At 35.8% G+C, this 22,500-nt stretch overlaps 1 protein-coding gene across 3 annotated transcripts in view; it reads left to right on the top strand.

Moving 5' to 3' along the window:
* Positions 1–22,500, top strand: part of LOC106867435 (harmonin) — a 126,776-nt gene that overhangs the window by 45,926 nt on the left and 58,350 nt on the right. Inside the window, exon 1 of one of the 3 annotated variants that reach the window (XM_089341267.1) lies at positions 6,002–6,185. The exons of 1 other annotated variant lie outside the window; for it this stretch is intronic. In XM_089341267.1, coding sequence (XP_089197393.1) covers positions 6,141–6,185 — 45 coding nt within the window. In that variant the 5' untranslated portion in view covers positions 6,002–6,140. Of the gene's footprint in view, positions 1–6,001; positions 6,186–22,500 lie in introns of those variants that run through there. One more of the 3 variants, XM_089341269.1, reaches the window with a different exon arrangement.

Here is a 22,500-nt window from a genome sequence, read left to right on the forward strand (position 1 = left end):
GACACAAGGCCAGAAGTTTTTTTGGGGGGGGGAGTAAGTTGGTTACATCGCCCCCAATGTTAAACTGGTATATTTATTTTATCAAACCCGAAAGACTAAAGAATAAGTCAACCTCGCCGGAATTTGAACTCAGAACATAAAGAAGGACAAAATGCTAAGCATGTTGTCTGGTGTGCTAGCGATTCTGCTGGCTCGCCACCCTAAAATACTGTATTAATACTGTTTATGATTCTAACTGAATCTCCAATTACAATTTCATTTATACGTATGTAAATATTGAATAATGAGAACAAGCACTCAATACTGCATTGGTGGATAATGATGTGTGTGTGTGTGTATTTATATATGTATAGATATATGTGTGTGTATATGTATGTATATATATATATATATATATATATATATAAGAGCCTGAGGAATCTGCACAAAGTAGATGTAGGAGTTTTTAAATCAAAGCTGGACCTCTTCCTATCGAGAGTCCCAGATGAACCTACCTCGCGGCAGGAGGTGCAAATGAGGGTTGCTAAATCAAACTCCATTCTTCACCAAGTGCCACATATTGTAAGAGGCTCCCTGTAATAACACTGTAGCAACACTGTGGTGCATCAGCATGGCCGCAGCTCTAAGCTGAAACTTAAAAAAAAAAAAATATATATATATATATGTGTGTGTATGTATGTATATGTATATATATATATATATATATATATATATATATATATATATATATATATATATATATATATATATATATATATATATATATATATATATATATATATATATATATATATATATATATATATATATATATATATATATATATATATATATATATATATATATATATATATATATATATATATATATATATATATATATATATATATATATATATATATATATATATATATATATATATATATATATATATATATATATATATATATATATATATATATATATATATATATATATATATATATATATATATATATATATATATATATATATATATATATATATATATATATATATATATATATATATATATATATATATATATATATATATATATATATATATATATATATATATATATATATATATATATATATATATATATATATATATATATATATATATATATATATATATATATATATATATATATATATATATATATATATATATATATATATATATATATATATATATATATATATATATATATATATATATATATATATATATATATATATATATATATATATATATATATATATATATATATATATATATATATATATATATATATATATATATATATATATATATATATATATATATATATATATATATATATATATATATATATGTGCAGGCATGGCTGTGTGGTAAGAAGTTTGCTTCTCAATTACATGGTTCCAGGTTCAATCCCACTGGATGGCACCTTTGACAAAGAAACTAAAAGAAGCCCATTGTGTATATATTTATATATATATATATATATATATATATATATATATATATATATAAGAATGTGAGTGGTTTAGTTCACTGCTAAACTAATAGGTATGCTGTGTAAGTGTTATAACTGGTCGTCCATTAGGTTCCAAGTGCACTGCTGAAGCTTGAACTAGGGATCTGTAGTAGGCTTCTGAGTTAGCAGGTACATATTAAAGGAAAAGGAAAAGAAAACAAAGGCAAGACAAGTTTTTCAGGACATTTAGGATATTTATTTAGGGCAAGTTGAATCAAAAATGGAGCAGTAGTTAATTACTTCTACTTCTCTATTTTTGATTCACCTGAGATACTCATCCTTCCTGGCTTGGTTTTGTTTTCCTTTTCCTTTAATATATATGTTTATATATATTATCATCATCATCGTCGTCGTCGTCATTGTTTAACGTCCACTTTCCATGCTGGCATGGGTTGGACGGTTTAACTGAGGGCTGGCAAGCCAGTAGGCTGCACCAGGCTTCAATCCAATCTGGCAAAGTTTCTATAGCTGGATGCCCTTCCTAACACCAGCCATTCCAAAAGTGTAGTGGGTGCTTTTTACGTGCCACCAGGGCCAGTCAAGTGGTACTGGCAACAACCACACTTGAATGGTGCTTTTTACATGCCACCGGCATGGAACCAGTCAGCTGGCACTGGCATCGACCACACTCGAATGGTGATTTTTACGTGCCACCGGTATGGGGGCCAATCAGGCGGCCACGACAACAACTACAGTTGCCTCAACATGTCTTTGCAAGTACAGTTTATTGCTCAATGATTGAAGGGTACTCTTAAATGGGCTGGTTATGCTGCACTGGCATAGGTCTGTGTGTTGTGTGTGTATGTCTGTGTGTGTGTGTGTGTGTTATTTCTTTACTACCCACAAGGGGCTATACACAGAGGGGAACAAACAAGGACAGACAAACGGATTAAGTCGATTATACCGACCCCAGTGCGTAACTGGTACTTATTTAATCGACCCCGAAAGGATGAAAGGCAAAGTCTACCTCGGCGGAATTTGAACTCAGAACGTAGCGGCAGACGAAATACCGCTAAGCATTTCGCCCGGCGTGCTAACGTTTCTGCCAGCTCGCTGCCTTCGCGTGTGTGTGTGTGTGATGGAGTGTGGCTACCCACTGAACTGAGACATGGTATTTTTTTATATTTTGCACTTCATTCCCTACTACTATCCTGTTTTTCAATGATAGAGTAATTTCTACTCTTTTCAGGGTTTCAGGATATCACCGTGATCCTGGCAGAGTGGCTAACAGTTGCTATGCATTGCCAACGGGCAATCTAGGGCTACTTTATGTTGCTCAGGTTTTCTTATTGAATATTTGCAACTAAGAGGACCCCCTTCAGTCATGAATGACCACAGGATTGCATGTAGAAAGTTTCCCTACAAGGAATAAGTCTGGGAAAAGTTGTTTATGGAAGGCCAGCAGTCACCCATGCATACCAGCCTCCCCTCTCCATGCCTTCTGATGTTATCCAAGGGAAAGGCAAAGGCCGATGCAGCTTGGCACCAGTGGTGTCACTACTCGTTTCTACAGCTGACTGAAACTGGAACAACGTGAAATAAAGTGTCTTTTTCAAGAACACAACACACACCCCAGTTCAGGAATTGAACTCACTCCTTCATGATCATGAGCCCAAAACTTTAACCACTGAGCCATATGCCTTACAAATCATTCCCCTATCCTCAAACTAGGGACCCAATTGATGGATGATTTCATCACCACCCCATAAACAACAACAACAAAACAGATGAAAAAAAACAATCTGAAATAATGTGCTTCAGCACAATTTCCATGAACAGGATTTCATTCACAATACACCATAGCCAAAGCCTGAATCACTTGCTCGAGAATGCCACATAGTTGAACCGTACCTGAGACAGCATGGTTGTGTAGCAAATTTAACTATGCAGCCATGCATTCAGCAATATAATGTATTTGTTGTTGGTTAAATATTTTTAAATCCCAGACATATTTTCTTTTTTTGTCTTTTTAACTCTTGGTGGTGGTGGTGGTGGTGGTGGTGAGGGTGAGGGTGCAGATTCCGGATTTCAGTGGGGTATGTCATGTAAAAAAGAAGCCAATGAAAAAACTTCTACATAAACCAGTTGACCTAGTAATTCACCAAAGCAGATATAATGTTTACAAAAAAGAGTCTTAGTAATATTGTCAAGCCCACATCATGGTACACAGAAATTTATTTCCTATACATATACATACATACACACACACACACACACACACACACACACTCACATGTACATGCATACATACACATGTGCTCACATACATGCACACATACATACACACACATTTCTATCTATTTATATGCATATGTGTGTGCATGTGTATTTTCTATGTACGTACTTACATAAATATATATTAAATATTTATGTGATACAATATAAGGTAATATGGCATAAATATAGTGTAGATTTACTAAACACACAGGTATACAGTATTGCTTTTTCATATATCATTCATGTATATACCTACATGTAATATTAATTTGCTATACATTCTGACATACAAGGCATATATCATTAGTGCAAGCATTTACTACACAGACACACACACACACACACATGTGCTCACAAGCACACACACACACACAAATACACACACATCCACACATCCACACATACTCACATGCATACACATGTAATAACATTGATTTGCTATATACCTATAAATATCTACTATATACATACAAGGATATTATTTCATATACACAAACCATTAAATTACTATATACATACATGTATTAGGTCATCCCATAAATAATGCAGTTTATTTCAATTGCATGAACTAAAAGTCGGAAAGGGACGGGATAAACTACCTGCATCAACTTACTATAAAAGTAGGTAGTAATTTTACCTTGTCCTTATTCTTAGTGTAAGTTTTGAAGAGTGCAGTTCGATTTTAACAGTTATTTTTCAAAGCTATAATGGAAGTTACAAAGCATATTCAGCGTATTTTGCTTTAGGAGTTCAATATAGGCAACAACACAACGGAAAGTGTGAGGAATATTAATGCAGTATATGGGGATCAGACAATAAGAGTAAGCCAGTGTCAATGGTGGTTCCAGAAATTCTGAGCTGGTAACTACAGCCTAAAGGATGAGCCTTGTCCTGGAAGATCTGTAGAGCTTGACGGGGACTTCCTCCAAACCCTGGTGGAACAAAATCCAATCGTTACTGTTGAGGAAAAAGCAGAGAAGCTTGGATTCGTTCATTCAACCATTCTTTGACACCTGTGTGTTATCAGAAAAGTCAGTAAATTGGGTCAATGGGTTCCTTACAAACTTTCCAAATCTAATCATGTGCAGAGAGTGAATGTGTGCTCTTCTCTGTGGTCATGTCTCACAAATGAACCTCTTTTGGACCGAATAGTGATTGGTGATGAGAAATGGGTTCTCTGTAAGAATGTCGAACGCCAAAGACAGTGGGTAGGGAAAGGAGAAACACCAGCACCCCAGGCTAAAGAAGGTCTTCACCCATGTAAGGTGTTGTTATCTGTTTGGTGGGGTATGAAAGGTTTAGTCCACTGAACTTTTAAACTCAAACCAGACAATAACAAAGGAGATCTACTGTGAGCAGCTTGAGTGGCTTAAGTCAGCACTAAAAGAAAAATTACCATCTTTGGTTTCAAGATGAAAGGTATTCTTCCGTCAGGATAATGCTCGGCCACATACAGCAAGGATGACATTCCAAAGGGTGGAACAGTTTGAATGGAAAACTATGCCCCACCCACCATATTCGCTGGACATTGCTCCATCTGATTATCATTTATTCTGCAGTCTTCAAAATCATTTGGACAGAAAACAATATGAATTTTGTAAATGAGGTCAGAACAGTACTGGAGGGGTATTTTTCATCACGGACAAGTGAATTTTGGAATTGGGGCCTTGCAAGTCTATATGGAAGAGAATTGTAGAAAATGAAGGAGAATATATTTTAGATTAAAAAAAAAAAACTTTATTTATCTTAATTTTGTAAAATTAAAAGAAGTATAAAAAGCCCGCATTATTTATGGGATGACCCAATATATAGTAACGGTGATGCCCCAGCATGACCATAGCTTTAAAGCTGAAGCAAGTTAAAGAGTTATACATGTAAATAATATACACTATAAACATCCTAGGATATAGTTTGATAAATCCACACACACAATATATAAATATGTATGTATGTGTGTGTGGATGTATGTATGCATGTATGTAAGTTAATATATGTATATATAGGAAATTGTCCTGAACTATATATATGTGTGTGTGTATGTGTGTATATATATATATATATATATACAATATTAGCTTTTACACCTATATATGTAATATTAAATAAGGAAGTAAATTTCTTAAGACAGTTTTTTTTTTTACATTTGCTTTCCTATGATCTCTGCTACCCACCTTATCTCTCTCTCTTTCTCTATCGCTCCCTCTCCCCACTCTCTTTCTCCTTCTCTCCCACCCCCACTTTTCCTCTCTTCACCTCTTTCTCTTTTCTTCTTGTTATTACACATACAAATACAATTTATTCAATCACTCCCCTCAATGTAGTTTCTTCTATCTGCTTTTAATATCTAACAAACACTTTAAAGATATATACCTGACTTAAAATGTCGGACTCAGGCTCAGAATTCAAGTTAAAATTAGAGATCGCGGTAAGCAAATAATTTAGCTTTGCACACTTTATTTCACCTTCTCTCACCCTTTTACATCATTCAGTTTATATTCTCTCTCTCTCTCTCTCTCTGTCTCTTTCTCTTTCTTTCTCAAACAAAGTTTCCGATAAACAATAGGCAGGACAAGACTAGCTGAAGTTGTTCTTTTCTTAAATACAAAAATAAATGAAAAGGAAGGTTGTGTTTAGCTATAAAATATTTTAGTTCTGATTGATATGTTTACCATTGACGAAAGACGAATATACACTTTGAAGTTTGCCCCTTTATTTGTCAGAGAAAAAAAAATGTTTTCCAAAAAAAACGTTTTCCCAAAAAAACATTTTCTTTCTTTTCCCAAATTTCAGACAAAGAGACAAACCTTCAAAATGTTGCCTTTCTTCTTTACATTCAAAAATTCACATGACTTTTATTTCCTTGAACTTTCTTTTCTGATGAAAATTTGCATTAGGAATTCTACCAACCCATTACTAGTTCATATTGTACCAAATTCTGTTTACTGTTAAAATGGCCCAAATATTTATTAGTAACTAATGTACCAACCTCTGTTAATATATGCCATCTTTTATTTTTTACTTCTTTCAGTCATTAGACTGCAGCCATGCTGGAGCACCACTTAGAAAAATTTTTAGTTGAATGAATGAATCGACCCCCAGTACTTATTTTGTTGTTGTTGTTTTTTTAAGCCTGATACTTATTCTATCAATCTCTTTTGCTGAATTACTAAGTTACATGGATGTAAACATATCAACACTTGTTGTCAAGTGTTGATGTGGACAAACACAGACTCAAAGACACAAACATACGCATGTGTGTGTATGTATGTATATGTGTGTGTGTGTGTGTGTGTGTGTGTGTGTGTGTGTGTGTGTGTGTATACATGTGTGTATATATATTATTAAGACAAGGAACTAAATTCCCTTAAGAGATGTGAGCATCCTGGTTCTCCGGTTTATACCAGAGTTCATTTTCTCATTCATATATATATATATATATATATATATATATATATATATATATATATATATATATATATATATATATATATATATATATATACATATATATATACATATATATATATATATATATATATATATATATATATATATATATATATATATATATATATATATACATATATATTAAAGTTAGATAAGGCAGATTTCTAACTTTAATATATACTGCGCTCTATAACTTACAGGGTGCTTCTTTTTTCAGATTTATGTAAACAGACGATACATACATATACATATATATATATATACATATGTATGTATGTATGTATGTATGTATGTATGTATGTATATATGTAAGACCAGCTATTAGGGTCTGACAAGACGTATGTAAAGCCAAGTGTTATATGGATGCAAAATCTTGGAAACCCTATGAACCAGCCATAACTATCTTTATCTAGATATATATATATATATATATATATATATATATATATATATATATGTATGTATATATAGGATGGGCTTCTTTCAGTTTCCATCATCCAAATTCACTCACAAGGCTTTAGTCAGGCGATGCTATAGTAGAAGACACAGGCCCAAGGTATCACACAGTGAGACTGCATCTGGTATTCCCACATTTATATAGTAAACTATTATTGTACTCAAGATACTCTTCATATAGTCTCTCTCAATGATTTATAGTCATTTTATTTTTTAACCAAGTGCAACACAGTGTGGCTTTAATACTTAACCGATGAGAAAGCTGGGACAAATTTTGTCTTAATAGTTAATTAGGAGTGGTTATTGATAAATTAACAATTTAAGTATTATGTGTTAATTCGATCCACTTCTCTCTCTCTCGCTCTCTCTCTCTCTCTCTCTCTCTCTCTCTCTCTCTCTCTCTCTCTCTCTCTCTCTCTCTCTCTCTCTCTCTCTCTCTCTCAACTGGTGACCTTGTGCTTTTATTGTCAAAGTCAGTATTACCTTTCGCTTCCTTCCCTTGTGGTGCAGGGAATGATAAATTAAGTTGCTGTCAAAAACAATGCAATGACTTGTCCCAGGGCCACAGAAATATGTTACAGGCATGGCTGCATGGTTAAAGAGTTTGCTTCTCAACCGCATGGTTCCAGGTTCAGTCCCACTGCATAGCAGCTATGGAGGTTCAAAGACCACAAACTTCACAGGCCCCTTGCCCCAAACTGCTTGGAATCTATCTTATTTTATTTTCATTTTTACTTACTGGATCTGACCCTCCTAGACCAGCAAGATTGATGCCATTAATGTTGTCTTTGAGTCTTTGTAAATTAACACTTGTGGGGAATATATGAGCAAAGGGGGAGAATTCAGAGGGCCAATATTTTGGGAAGGAAGGACTGGGCATAATAATTAGTGAGGAGCCTAGGGTGTTAAGCACAATAAAAGTGATGAGTGAAGGTAAGACATATAAGTTGGGAATGCTTAAGTGAGGTAGCATGAGAGTGGAGACTGCACACTTGTGGTGTAGGGGTTAGAGCATGCCTGAGAGTGACTTTATGTCAGTCGTTCAGATGGTTCTTTTTAAGGTTTTGGGATGCAGTCTAAGATGTCTGTATATTCCACCATGGCACTGTGCAGATGTGAGTGCAATACTTCATTATAGTCCTCACTTAGGCTTTGCAAGGCATCAATAATTGTCTGAGATATGTTCTGGCCCTGAAGAGAAGGACCAGCCAGGGATTCTAGTCAGGGCCAGATTAAGTCCCATAGAGGCCCTAAGCACCTAAAAGATTTTGGTTCCCCCATATGTATATGTAATTCAAAATATAAACAATAATAAACCTTAAAACAAATTTATGTTTTTCTTAATTAAACAAGACTAACAGTAAGATGGAAAATAATGCTTATCTTTGGATACTTCCACTTCATTTATATTTGATAAGTTTTCCCCTAAGTCTTTTGATCAGACCCTCACTATAACACCATAAACACTTCGAAATTATATTTCCTATCATATAAATCACTTTGAATATTATTTGAGCAAGTTTAAAGTGATTTCTTTTGTGCTGTAAACCATTTACCATTTCTGTGGTACCCACCTTCTTTTGATGCTCTAAGCACATGCTTATCTTGCTTAAAGGTTCATCCAGCACTGGTCCTAGTTAGGATGTGCTTTTGGCATGAGTGATAACAAACACTTGGTGAGAGTAAGATCCATTTAAAAAACCAATGTCTATGGGAAAGAAAATTAGGCAGAGAAAAGAGATATACCAAAGAGTTGGTGTTCTGCAGAAGAAAAGTTGGTTAAAGAAAACGTTGCTGATATGAAGATGTGAAACACATTACAAAAAAAAAAATAACATAAGACTTTGCAATCATCATCATCATCATCGTTGTCCTTTAACGTCTATTTTCCACGCTGGCATGGGTTGGACAGTTTGACCAGGGCTGGCAAGCAGGAGAGCTGCATCAGGTTCCAGTCTGATTTGGCTTGGGTTCAACAACTGGATGTCCTAACTAATGCCAACCACTTTACAGTGTGTGCTGGGTGAATTTAATGTGGCACCAGCATGAGCACTTTTACACAGTGCCAAAATGAGTGCTTTTACGTGGCACTGGCACAAGACATTTGCAAGCCAATCTTCTTCGACAGTTTTTGGATATTTGGATGTTTAATAGTTTGACTACATGTCAGTATTTCTCATTATGAATTAATCTATTTAGAACTGCATTATCCAATGTATCCTGTTTTTTTATTCATCCTTGGTAGTCCATTGATCTCCGAGGAAGACGGAGTCTGTGTCTCAGCAGCCAGTAGTGAGAATGCATGTGGCTCTGCACACACAGGCACCTGCAGGTTGGACATAGGTAATCTGTGGTCGGGACTGAGGATGAATACTATGTTATACATCAACACAGATAAAAGCCCACAGGCCTTAATATCAGCATGCTCTGCTCTTCACAGTAATCATCCAATTAACACCCAAAGAAATCTCCTGAAATTACTGATACTAATTTTCCTAACATAGATATGAATTCCTTTAGATTCTAGATCTCACCCTGAAATTATACAATTTATCCTTCCTGTCTTTTGTTATGCAGTTTTTTGTGATTAAATAGAGTTTTGGCTGCTCTTTCTTGCAGCTTGTAAGAGCTGCATAGAGGTTCCTTTATTGGTGCCTGGTTAAAAAAAAAACCTTTGTTCTTGTGATTGTAACTAACCATGGAAAGATTAACTATTACAACGCATGCAACTTCTTTCTTATCTTATCTCATGTCTTATTGTATTCTACTTACTGAGGATAATGCCTGTTCAAATAGCGACTAAATCATTTCTCCCTAATCTATGTATAGAGACTCAGCAACACACTTATACATATACACATGCACTATACGTATACATACATACAAAACACACACACACACTCACACGTACATTCAGAAACACAGGTGCTAAGATAAGATTTGTTTAAAACTATATATTGTATCGAATAGTTTTCTTTTTCAAAAACTTTTAGCACTTCATTGCTTTTGAACTATATAGCTCCTATATGGTTCAACCGACATGCTAGAAATAGCATCCGGATTTCCCTCCAAATTACCTTATAATGTCTTTAAAAGGAAAAGGATATATTGGACAAAGCGAACATGTTAACCATATAGCCTTTATATGGATCAATCAACATGCTAGAAACAGCAGCTCGATTCCCCCTGCTGCCAAACCACTTTATAATGTCTTAAAAACGAAAGGACATATTGAATAAAGTGGTTCTAGATACAATATATCATGAAATAAAAACAGACTTGATGGTCATGATCAGATTGTCTTTTGTGTGTGTGTGTGTGGCAGCAAAGCTAACTTGTTAACCAGATAGCCTCGATTGATACGCTAGAAATAGCAGCCAAATCCCTCCCCCTCTCCGAATTACTATAATGTCTTAAGGAAAGCACCCATTGGATATATCATGAAATAAAAACAGATTTGATGGTCAGGGTCAGATTGTCTTTTTTTTTTACAGCCAGCCTGTGTTTACAATTGATACACTTTTTTATACTTCAAATTGCTTCAGTTACTAGACTGTGGTCATACTGAAAGATTTTAGGTCAGTCATTTCCACCCTGGTACTTATTTTATCAGTCAATGATTATCACACTGCTATGTTACAGGATATAAACCACAAAGACTGTGTCTTTTCAAGCAGTGTCAACATAAAGATAAGCATAAAGACAAACACATACACACACACACATGCAAGCACAGACACATACACACTCATACATGCAAACACACAAGCATTCACACACGCACGCACACACACACACAGAGGCACACATGCACATATCCACACATATCCACATATCCACACATATCCACATATCCACACATGTCCATTCACTCGTTTGAATTTTCAATGGCTTTTCCAGAGTAGGAAAGGCAGCATCTAATGTTGATATTGAGAAAAAAATGTACCCAGTACTCTGTAAAAATAGTTCTCACAACCCATTTGCCCCAACCACCTTGCCCTGCCACCCACCAGAACCACCAGAGTAGAAAAACCTAATAAAAGACTTCTTAGGATTAATAAATGCCAGGTATTATGGCTTCCTCCTACAATCAGGGCTGGCACTAGGAAGTGCAGGCCCAATTAGAGAATTGTCAGTGGGGGCCCCCTACTCTACAAAAGCAGAAGATTGATGTTTTATACTTAGCGTAGTACGCCAGTCCCAGCCAAAAACTTCGAGGGCTTGAAACTCCACCATTAGCCACATGATATACTAAAAATTGAAAGCTCAATAAAAGTTTTAATGTTACATTACAAGTCAATATAATTAGTAACATACTGTTTGTGAATAGGCCTTCTAAAAACAGGCTATTCTGGCTTTTTCATCTGAGAAGTCTTTCAAAATCATTTCAAAGTCAATGGTTTTTGTATTGTCATTTTCTAAAGATAATATTGCCAAATTATTTAGTCTCACTTGTGAAATTGCTGACCGTAGGTGTTTTTATCAGGTTCAGTTTTGAAAAACTTTTTTCACCTGATGCAACTGTTCCAGGCATAGTTTAGTAAATCCTCAAAGCAATAAAACCATTAGGAAATGCTGTGAATTGATTGTTTGTTGCCAGGTATTCAAGCAGAGATTGAGGCTTAATGCCATTGAAAAAAAGAAAGTTTTTAGAGATTGAATCTCTTCAGCCAACAGATAACCATGTATGTCTTTAGTTGTTTCTATAACTACCAGCTCTGTCACTGCTATGTATTAGTGTGGTTTCAGGTAAAGGTGCCTTAAGGACTGCTGTGTGCTTCCTAATTTCTGCCTTTTGTAAGTGTTGTATCACATGTTCAACATACGATATAACGGGATAATAATAATGTCCTCGCAAATTGTTCTCCTCAAGATATTGGTAATAACCCTCAACAATATGCAACTCTCAGCTTTACTCTCTCCTGAAGGCTCTCTGTGTACGTCCATTTATATTGTGGCACAGTCCATTAGGAGCCAACTAATAGGGGTGTTCTACTTCCACACAACAGTAAGCTCCAGAAGTTATTTAAAAATCCAGATAATTTTTATGTAACTTTTAAGCTGTTGAAATCGAGACTTTAAAGGCTGAATAGCTGAGCTGAGCTTAGCTGATTATGATGTCCTGCCTGTCAGACATTGCCAGGCATTCATTTCGCAGGGAAATAAATATCGCAGTAAAATAGGATGGGTTTTTTTCTAAAGTCATGGGGTAAATCCACTTGTCGCACAAAAAGATAAAAAGAATTGTGTGGATATTCTCACTTAATACTGCCAAAGGGTTTAATTCATCATAGCATCCTCTGTTCAAGCTTGTGCACAGCTCCTCTCTATGTAAGGCCCTCTCTCGGTGTGGGGCCAACTCTTGGTGCAGGGCCCAATTTCAACAAATCTGTCTAATTGGCTTAAAACTGGCCATGCCTGCAATAACCTCTCTTGGAAGGTGGCATCAGTAGTACTACTTCTAGTCACAAAGCCAAACTGCACTTCAACTTGGTTAATTCTTTTTCGAATTAGTTGTGTTCTAACTCTTTCTGAGATTTTTACTAACACCTGTAACCTAGTCCAATAGTTTAAGACTATCTCCCTCTAAAGCTATCCTTTGCCTTTGTAGCAGTTGACAATGATGCTGCTGTGTTAACCATTAGATGTGGTGCCATCTTCACTCACCTGATTAACTATGTTGTTGACTACTCCAATAGCCATTTTAAGCACTTTGGCAGTGATTCCTAAAGGACTTGTCGCTTTTCTTGTCTTCACATTCCTAATTACTCTATCTTTCACAGTGTTTCTCAACCACGTTTTACCTACGAATCCTTTAGATTATTATTTTACTCTTGTGGACCCCCATAGCCATTCGATATTTGAAAACTAGTTTTATAGATGTTGCTTTCAAAATTCTTAATCTGTTTTTCACACATTCACTTGTATAGGTGAACATTTTGCACTTGTGTAAAGGAACATATTTCAGTGGCCAGAAACATGTTGAACTATGCTAAGCATTAGAAAAAGAAACTTAGTTGTTTCTTGCAATAAATACAATTAAAGCAAAAATTTTTCACAAACCCATAAAATACTACTGTCGATCCCCAATTGTTTATGTGGATCCCACAACATCTTATATGGACCGTGGTCGAGAACCACTGATCTACCATATTGTTGTTTGAATGCCAGGTCCCTGTTTTAGATCTGTATTAGGATAGACCCTCTTTCTCCCAGACCTTCTCCTAATTTAGCAGCCTCCTTTCTATGCACATCCACACCTCGCTGCTCTCACCATCAATAAGGATAAAAACTCAACTATAATTCTGAATTCTCTTCTCATTGACAACTTCTCAATTTTCTCCAGCAATGGGCATGTCTACAGTTGTGTTACTGGAATATGCGAACCCTACTACTGTCTGATGAAAAACGCAACAGACTTAAATATCGTACTGCTTTTGTTGCAGTAGATTTTGACTGATACTAAATAGATATGGTTATCCTTTCAGAGACTGATAGTCAGGAGCAGGTAATTGAAATGGGTTGCAGTTGTTGCAGGTAGGAAACTTGTTGACCAGTTGTAGTAGATGATAAATGAGAGAAGTGTTGACTTTGAGATTAGAAGGAAACTAGTCGGTAGTCTTAATGAGTTGCCATCCAGTGTTAGCAACCATATCATTGATTTTCATTTACTGCTGTTTGTGGGCATCAGAAGGCTTTCTTCTTTTTTTGTATAATCCAGCTCTTCACTCAATGGAAGAAACTTTTTTCTTTTTGTTTTTTTTTTATCAAAACCTTAAAAATGCCATTCTTTCCCCATAGAATGGCAACAAGATCAATCAGAAATTCAATCAAATGTTCCGGCCATCAAAATCTCTGGCCCCCTATATTATAAGTTATTTATTATTGTTGTTGTTGTTGTTGTTAAGGCAGGAAGCTGGCAGTATCGTTAGTAGACCAGAATTTGAACTCAGAATGTAAAGATGGATGAAATGCTTAGCAGCATTTCGCCTGTCCCTCTGTTCTGAGTTCAAATTCCACCGAGGTCGATTTTGCCTTTCATCCTTTCAGGGTCGATAAAATAAGTACCAGTTGAACACTGGGGTCAGTGTAATCAACTCATCCTTCCCCAATATTGGTGCCCTTGTAGCAAAATTTGAAACTATTTTTATTATTATTATTATTAATATTAGTAGTAGTAGTAGTAGTAGTAGTAGTAGTATTGTTGTTTTACTTCTCGGAACATTCGGTCTTGTTTGTTCTGGTAGATTCTGTGAGAGGACAGCAGCCTTCTGTCAGAGGTCTCACAGGATTCTCTTCCTGCACATTGCAGGCTTTGATACTTGGTTGTTAATTATTACGGGAGACATTCAACATCCAAGTACCAATCTCAAAATCCTAGCTGTCCCCACCAGAGCAGTTTTTTGGGGCTTACTCTGCTCTCATGACAATTCCAATTTCTTTGACATATTTCTCATACTTCTTTGAGTATGAGTAGTAGAGGAAGCAGATGTATTTGGAGGAGTTGGAGAAGAAGGGAGACTTCAAACCAGAGTAAATGGAAGTCATTGTTGCTAATATCCAGATGAGAGATAACTGCAAAGCGAGTAGAATCTAGACATGCACTGATGTTATATATTGGACTGAGGTGTGAGTTAAGATTGCAGTCTAGGCATCAGAGATGAATAATGGACAAAGTCTAAAATTTACGCATCAGAGAAAAATAGGATGTGTAGTTTGTTTTATGTAAGAATAGTTTGTTTTAAGTAAGAATAGTTTGTTTTAAATGATGTGCAGGGTCTAGATTAGATCAGAGTCTACAATATTAGTAGAGAATAAGAGACAGAATAGACCTGTGGGTTCAGTTCTAGTTTTAGGTCTCTTAAGGAAGTGTAAAAGGTGATATAATGTTGAGAGGTCATGGAAACCTCCTGACAGGAGCTTGATTGTAAAGTAGTTTCTATCAAAGGTACCTATGGGCCTGATGGTATAGAATCAGGCAGCTTATGTAAGTCCTCAGACATATGTAAGTCCTTGGAGATTTTGTTATGAATTTGTCCTCATATTTTTTAAACAATTGCCAAAGAAACACAGATCTTTCTAAGCTCAGTGCTTTCTCTCTCTTACACACACACACACACACACACACACACACACTTTACAGTATCCTGGAATAAGTAACAATATGTATTATGCATTCAATGTACGCATTTATCATTATAGGAGGGAAAAAAACAATTTGTACAACATAAGATTATTGTTCACACTAACCACTAAAAATTAGAGAAGGATTACAAGATACTGTCGTCGTTGTTGCTGCTACTGCTGCTGCTACTACTACTACTACTACTACTACTACTACTACTACTACAACTACTACTACTACTACTACTACTACTACTACTACTACAACTACTACTACTACTACTACTACTATTACTACTACTAAGCTGGAGACGGCAGGCTGGCAGAATCATTAGCATGCCAGACAAAATACTTAACTCTTTTGATACCGACCTGCCCAAGACCGGCCAGCTTAGTAATGACAAAGATATTTTAGTCAATTCTTCATTATTTTCAAAGTTAATTGAAATAAAGAGGATTTATTTCAAGACAAATATGGTAACAAAAGGGCTGACAACAGTTTTTCTGGCTTTACATTCTGAGTTCAAATTCCACCAAGGGAGACTTTTACCTTTTGTCCTTTCAGGATCAAGAAAATAAACACCTTGTGCCTATATTCTTTTATTCTTTTCTTTTACTTGTTTCAGTCATCTGACTGCAGCCATGCTGGAGCACCACTTTGAAGGGTTTTAGTCGAACAAATTGACCCCAAGACTTTTTTGTTTTTAAGCCTAGTACTTATTCTATCAGTCTCTTTTGCCAAATCGCTAAGTTACGGGTATGTAAAGACGCCAACACCAGTTGTCAAGCAGTGATGGGGATACAAACACAGACACAAAGGCACACACAAATATATATGTGTATATATATATATATATATATATATATATATATATATATATATATATATATATATATATATACTAGCAGAAATACCCAGCGTTGCCCGGGTTAAAGAGAATAATGAAATCTAAAAACGCCGTCTAGACTACGCATCATCTTTATATAGAGAGATGTATATACACACACGCACCCAAACTCACGTATATATATGTATATCAATATAAATATATGAAAGTCAATGAAGTTTCGTAAAAGAAGGTGATCATGTACATACTTTCTTGCTGTTGTGATTATAACACCTCATTGTAAACTATGTTCCTTGTTTTCCCTTGTGGAGCATATACAAATAGGTTTTTTGTTGCTGCCCACTCTTGAGCAGCCAACATACAGTTGTCCATGTGAGAAGCAGGGCTCTTCCAAGAGAAGACCAGCTACAGACAGTGTTTGACCCTGATATTTGTTTATGGACATGGCAAAAGTCACACGAAGGGGGAATTGTAGTCTTCTGAATGTAAAAGGAATGTCTGCTCCTGATGGAGTAAGAGGAATTCTTGGAATAAAGACGTCATCCCCTTTTGCACATCCAGAAAGAATGGTAGCCTCGATAACGTGTGACATCATTTTCTAAATAATGCTCATCTGTTATGTTTGGGTTAAAATTTCATCAACATCAAAAATATATGAATTTTCATGGGAGTTATGGCCGTTATGCAAAGAATATAATTTCCAAATTTCATAAAGATCCATTCAGTACTTTTGACGTAGTTTTGGATAAGAAAACAAATGACTAATGTGTGTGTTTGTGTGCATGTGTATGTGTGTGTGATGGGTGTATATATGTATAGATATCTGTATGCATGTATATATGTATATATGTGTACATATTACATGTACATCTATATATATATATATATATATATACATCTACACATATGTATACATATACATGTATGTATAGATCTATATATATATACATATACGTGTACATCTATATGTATACATATACATCTCTCTCTCTCTCTCTCTCTCTCTCTCTCTCTCTCTCTCTCTCTCTCTCTCTCTCTCTCTCTCTCTCTCTTTCTCTCTTTCTCTCTCTCTCTCTCTCTGAAAGTATCTGTCATTACAGTATCGAAATGGTGTACATATACATGTATATGTATACATATGCATCTCTCTCTTTCTGTCTCTCTCTTTCTCTCTTTCTCTCTCTGTGAAAGTATATGTCACTACAGTATCGAAATGTGATTGTTTCAGTTAGTGGAATAGTTTCATTTTTAAAGTGAAAGTATTTGACATGAGTGTTTTTGTTTCACTTTTGACACGTAATACTTAAATAGTGGAGGAGATATTATGTTGCCGTGTGCTCGAACTCTGCAAGAAGTTAATAATTTTTTTTGACTAAAACACAACTGGAACCCTAAGTAAGGCATGTGTAAAATTTGAATGAAATTGGTTGCGTAGTTCTCGAGTTTTAGGGATTCACACAGACAGACAGACAGACACACACACATTCTCATTTTTATATATATAGATATGTATGTATATATTGGTTGGTACTCCATCGGTTACGATGACAAGGGTTTCAGTTGATCTGATCAATGGAACAGCCTGCTCGTGAAATTAACGTGCAAGTGGCTGAGCACTCCACAGACACGTATACCCTTAACGTAGTTCTCGGGGGAGATTCAGCGTGACACAGAATGTGACAAGGCTGGCCCTTTGAAATACAGGTACAACAGAAACAGGGAGATAGAGTGAGAGAAAATTGTGGTGAAAGAGTACAGCAGGGTTTGCCACCACCCCCTGATGTCATGTTTATATTTTTCGATAAGATTAGTATTACATTTCTTTTTAATAATATTGTTTAACATCTTTCTATCTTGATATAATAAGTATCTTTATATATATTCATATGTTATTTATTGTTGGTTGATATATATACATTCATTTTATTATTGTTGTATTTTGACCTGAAGATTAACTATATTTTTGAATATAATTGATTTTCAATTGATTTAATCGATTTGATTTGATTTTCTATTTGAAAATTTGATTATGAAACACATGTAGTCGTTTTATAATTATTATTTTATGATTTTTACTTTGTATTTTATACTTTTTATAGTGTATTTATTTATTAATTTTCTCTATATGTGACTGTGGATATTCATGGATGAGTTCATGAACTTTGGTTCTTTTCTCTAAATTATATATATATATATATATATATATATATATATATATATATATATATACATACATACATATATATATATATATATATATATATATATATATATATATATAAAGAGGGTGAGGCAAAAGTAGGTATACAGTTATGAAAAAAGAAAACACATAAAATACTCATTTATTTTTATCAAAAAAATTTAAAGTATTATTATCATCATCATCATCATCTTCGTTTAACGTCCACTTTCCATGCTGGCATGGGTTGGACAGTTTCACTGAGGTCTAGAGAGCTAGTGGTTGCACCAAGCTCCAATCTGATCAGGCAATGTTTCTACAGCTGGATGCCCTTCCTAATGCCAACCACTCCAAGAGTGTAGTGGGTGCTATTTATGTGCCACCAGCACAGGAGCCAGTCAGGTGAACCTGGCATCAATCATGTTTGGGGCATCGGCCACATTCGGATGATGCTTTTTACATGCCACTGGCATGGGGGCCAGTCAGGTGGTCCTGGCGTCGATCACATTCAGATAGTGCTTTTTACGATAAATGTATTATGATTTCAGACACTGAAAATATCAAAAATGAGGCTAATTTAATGTGTTGATAATTTTAATGAATTAAGAATTATAACATTGATATGACACTAACTGTATACCTAATTTTGCACCCCTGCTGTAATGTGTGTGTGTGTGTGCATATATATGTGTGTATATATACAGGGTTTTTCTTTTTTTTTTATTGTCTGTTTAAGTGACATAGATTAGAGTGTCTAGGATCAAATATAAATATAAATAAATGACAGTAGGGCAAAGGCGGAAAATACAAATTACATGAGTCATAACCATTGAAGGTGGTGGAAAAGTGTACAGAAAATTTGTGGGTAATTTCATTGATTCTAATTGACTATGGAAGCATGGAAGGGAAAAAGTCAACCCTTGCAAGTACTTATAATGGTTTCAAATTTTGGCACAAGTCCAGCAATTTTCGGTGGAGGAGGATAGTCAATTATGAGGGAGGTGCTGGAAAGTTCCTGGCTTTGAATAAAAGAAAATCAGAAGGATCTGTTGATTATGATTTTAGTCAATATTTTCTCCACCTCTCAGATTCACACACTTATAACAGTAGTCCTTCAGTTTTTGTAAACCCTGTAAAAGAACTCGGAACTTTGGGCTTCCAGCCAGACCTTTCACGATACCCTTAAAGCCAGGAACTTTGCAGCACACCCTTGTGTGTGTGTGTGTATGTGTGTGTGTGTGTGTGTGTGTGTGTGTGTGTGTGTGTGTGTGTGTGTGTGTGTGTGTGTGTGTGTACACGAGGGGTGCTGAAAAGTTCCTGGCTTTGGGTAAAAAAAAAATACAGGAGGATCAGTTATGATTTTATTCAACGTATTCCCCTCTCGGATTCTCACACTTATTGCAGTGGTCCTTCAGTTTTTCTAAACCCTGTAAAAGAACTCGGAAGGTTGGATCTCCAACCAGGCCTTTCGTGATACCCTTAAAGCCAGGAACTCTGCAGCACCCCCTTGTACATCGACCCCAGTTCTTGAGAGCCAGCATGTTTAGAAGGGACACATATGATAGACTAAGTGTGCATTATAAAAAGGTTCCTGGAGGTGGCTGCTCATTTTGACCATCGAGCAAGTTCCACTGTGCATTGCTGCAACCAAGCTTCTGAAAGTATGTCTGAAACTGGTTTTCTTTTAAAACTGCTGCTATTTAGCAATGGTCAACCCTATTGAAAGCTTCCAACTTATCCAGATTGATAAGTCCGCTAATAATAATGATAATAATAATAATAATAATAAGAAGAAGAAGAAGAAGAAGAAGAAGAAGAAGAAGAAGAAGAAGAAGAAGAAGAAGAAGAAGAAGAAGAAGAAGAAGAAGAAGAAGAAGAAGAAAAAGAAGTGGTGCCCTGATGCAAAACCAGACAGGGGTTTTCATGGCTTCTGATCTTGGAGGTGTTATCATGTACATGTTTTGTCTTGTAAAAAATGGGCTACAGCAAATATTCTGCTCAATACCACATATTTGCTTGTCAGTTAATCAGTTGAGCATGTCCTGTAGTAGCTGACGGTTTGTGTATTTCTGGTCACAAGCAGAAGTACTGGAGGAACATCATAACCATGTATTGAGAGGAATTCTTTGGGGTTTGAATAATTCACCTCTGGAAACATGGGTATTTCATTCATCATCCTTACACAAACCTTATTCTGTGACCTTTTGAGCAGGATGGGCTACTTGACCTGAGGAAAATTCTAACTGGGCCCCACTTGCAAGGTCATGTGCTGTTTATCTTGATGTGAGATCACCATAACGCATGCATATGGTTGTGATGTGTGTGCCTTGTGTACCCTTATCAGACAGGTAGTCATGGGTATATTGGACTTTGTATATTTGTATCCCAGTTTCACTTTGATGATATGTGCTACTTTCTCACTCAACAATAATAATAATAATAATGATAATCTTTTCTACTAAAGGCACAAGGCCTGAAATTTGGTGGGAGTAACAGTGTTTCACTGGTACTTAATTTATCGACCCTGAAAGGATGAAAGTCAAAGTCGACCTTGGTGGAATTTGAACTCAGAACGTAACGATGAACAAAATGCCACTAAGCATTTTGCCCAATGTGCTAAGAATTCTGCCAGCTTGCTGCCTTAATAATAATAATAATAATAATAATAATAATAATAATAATAATAATAACAACAACAACAATAGCAACAACAATAACAATAACAATAACAACAACAACAACAACAACAACACCACCAACAACAAGATTTTCTTTATTGGCCACCAGGGCCGAACACAAACCATAAAGGACAATACTCAGACAAGGGATAGTGGGGTTAAATGTGTAAACAGCAAAAAAAAACACAACAATTAAGAAGGAGATTGAAACAACAATTTACTTCCCCAATAGGGGGGAGTTCCACTGTGCGGTGACCAAAGAAACCTCATACACTTTGGACTCCTTAACACCAAAGGTACCTCAAATAGGCACCCATTTCCTCCTCATTGCATCCGGCGCACACTTAGAGTAGGCCCATTCACGCAAGCCATTCTTGCCACCTTCACCCACCTTTCAATGAACTCCCTCTCCAGCCTCACTTTCCTTTTCAGGTGGAACCTGAAAAAAATCAATGAGGCTTTGGCCAAAGAGGAAGGTACTGGTCTTCAACCCTTTCAATCACGTCCACAACATAATCTCTTTCACCATAGCCACCAGACAAAGAAAAACTGCCTGTTCTTCTCAGCCAAAGGAAGGAGGCAGGGCAATCTTCATGATGGACTTGGACAATAGCTGGATTCGTCCTACACATGACAATAACTGTTCAACAAAGCTTCACAATTCAATAATGCATGGACACTGTACAAGAGCATGCAGAATGGTTTCATCACTCAGCATGCATCTTGGACAAACCCATTGACTGCACACCCGTGCCCATAGAGCTTATTGCAAACCGGCAAAGCCCCCCCCCCCGCCCTCAGTAGCACTGCCAGGCCAGGGATTTCGGAAAGTTATCCATAAGCTCCGGCTGAAAAGTCCTCCAGAAGAGATCAGCCAGTTGATCACTCCCAGCGTCCAGAACTTCTTCATGAATGTCATCACTCTTGCCCGCCACTAATCCCCTATAAAACTCCAAGGTGGAACTTCCATCGACTGCATTTCCCAACTGGCCAAGGGCTGTGAATGCT

This window comes from Octopus bimaculoides, chromosome 24, assembly GCF_046866305.1.
Source record: "Octopus bimaculoides isolate indiv1 chromosome 24, ASM4686630v1, whole genome shotgun sequence".
Classification (NCBI taxonomy): domain Eukaryota; kingdom Metazoa; phylum Mollusca; class Cephalopoda; order Octopoda; family Octopodidae; genus Octopus; species Octopus bimaculoides.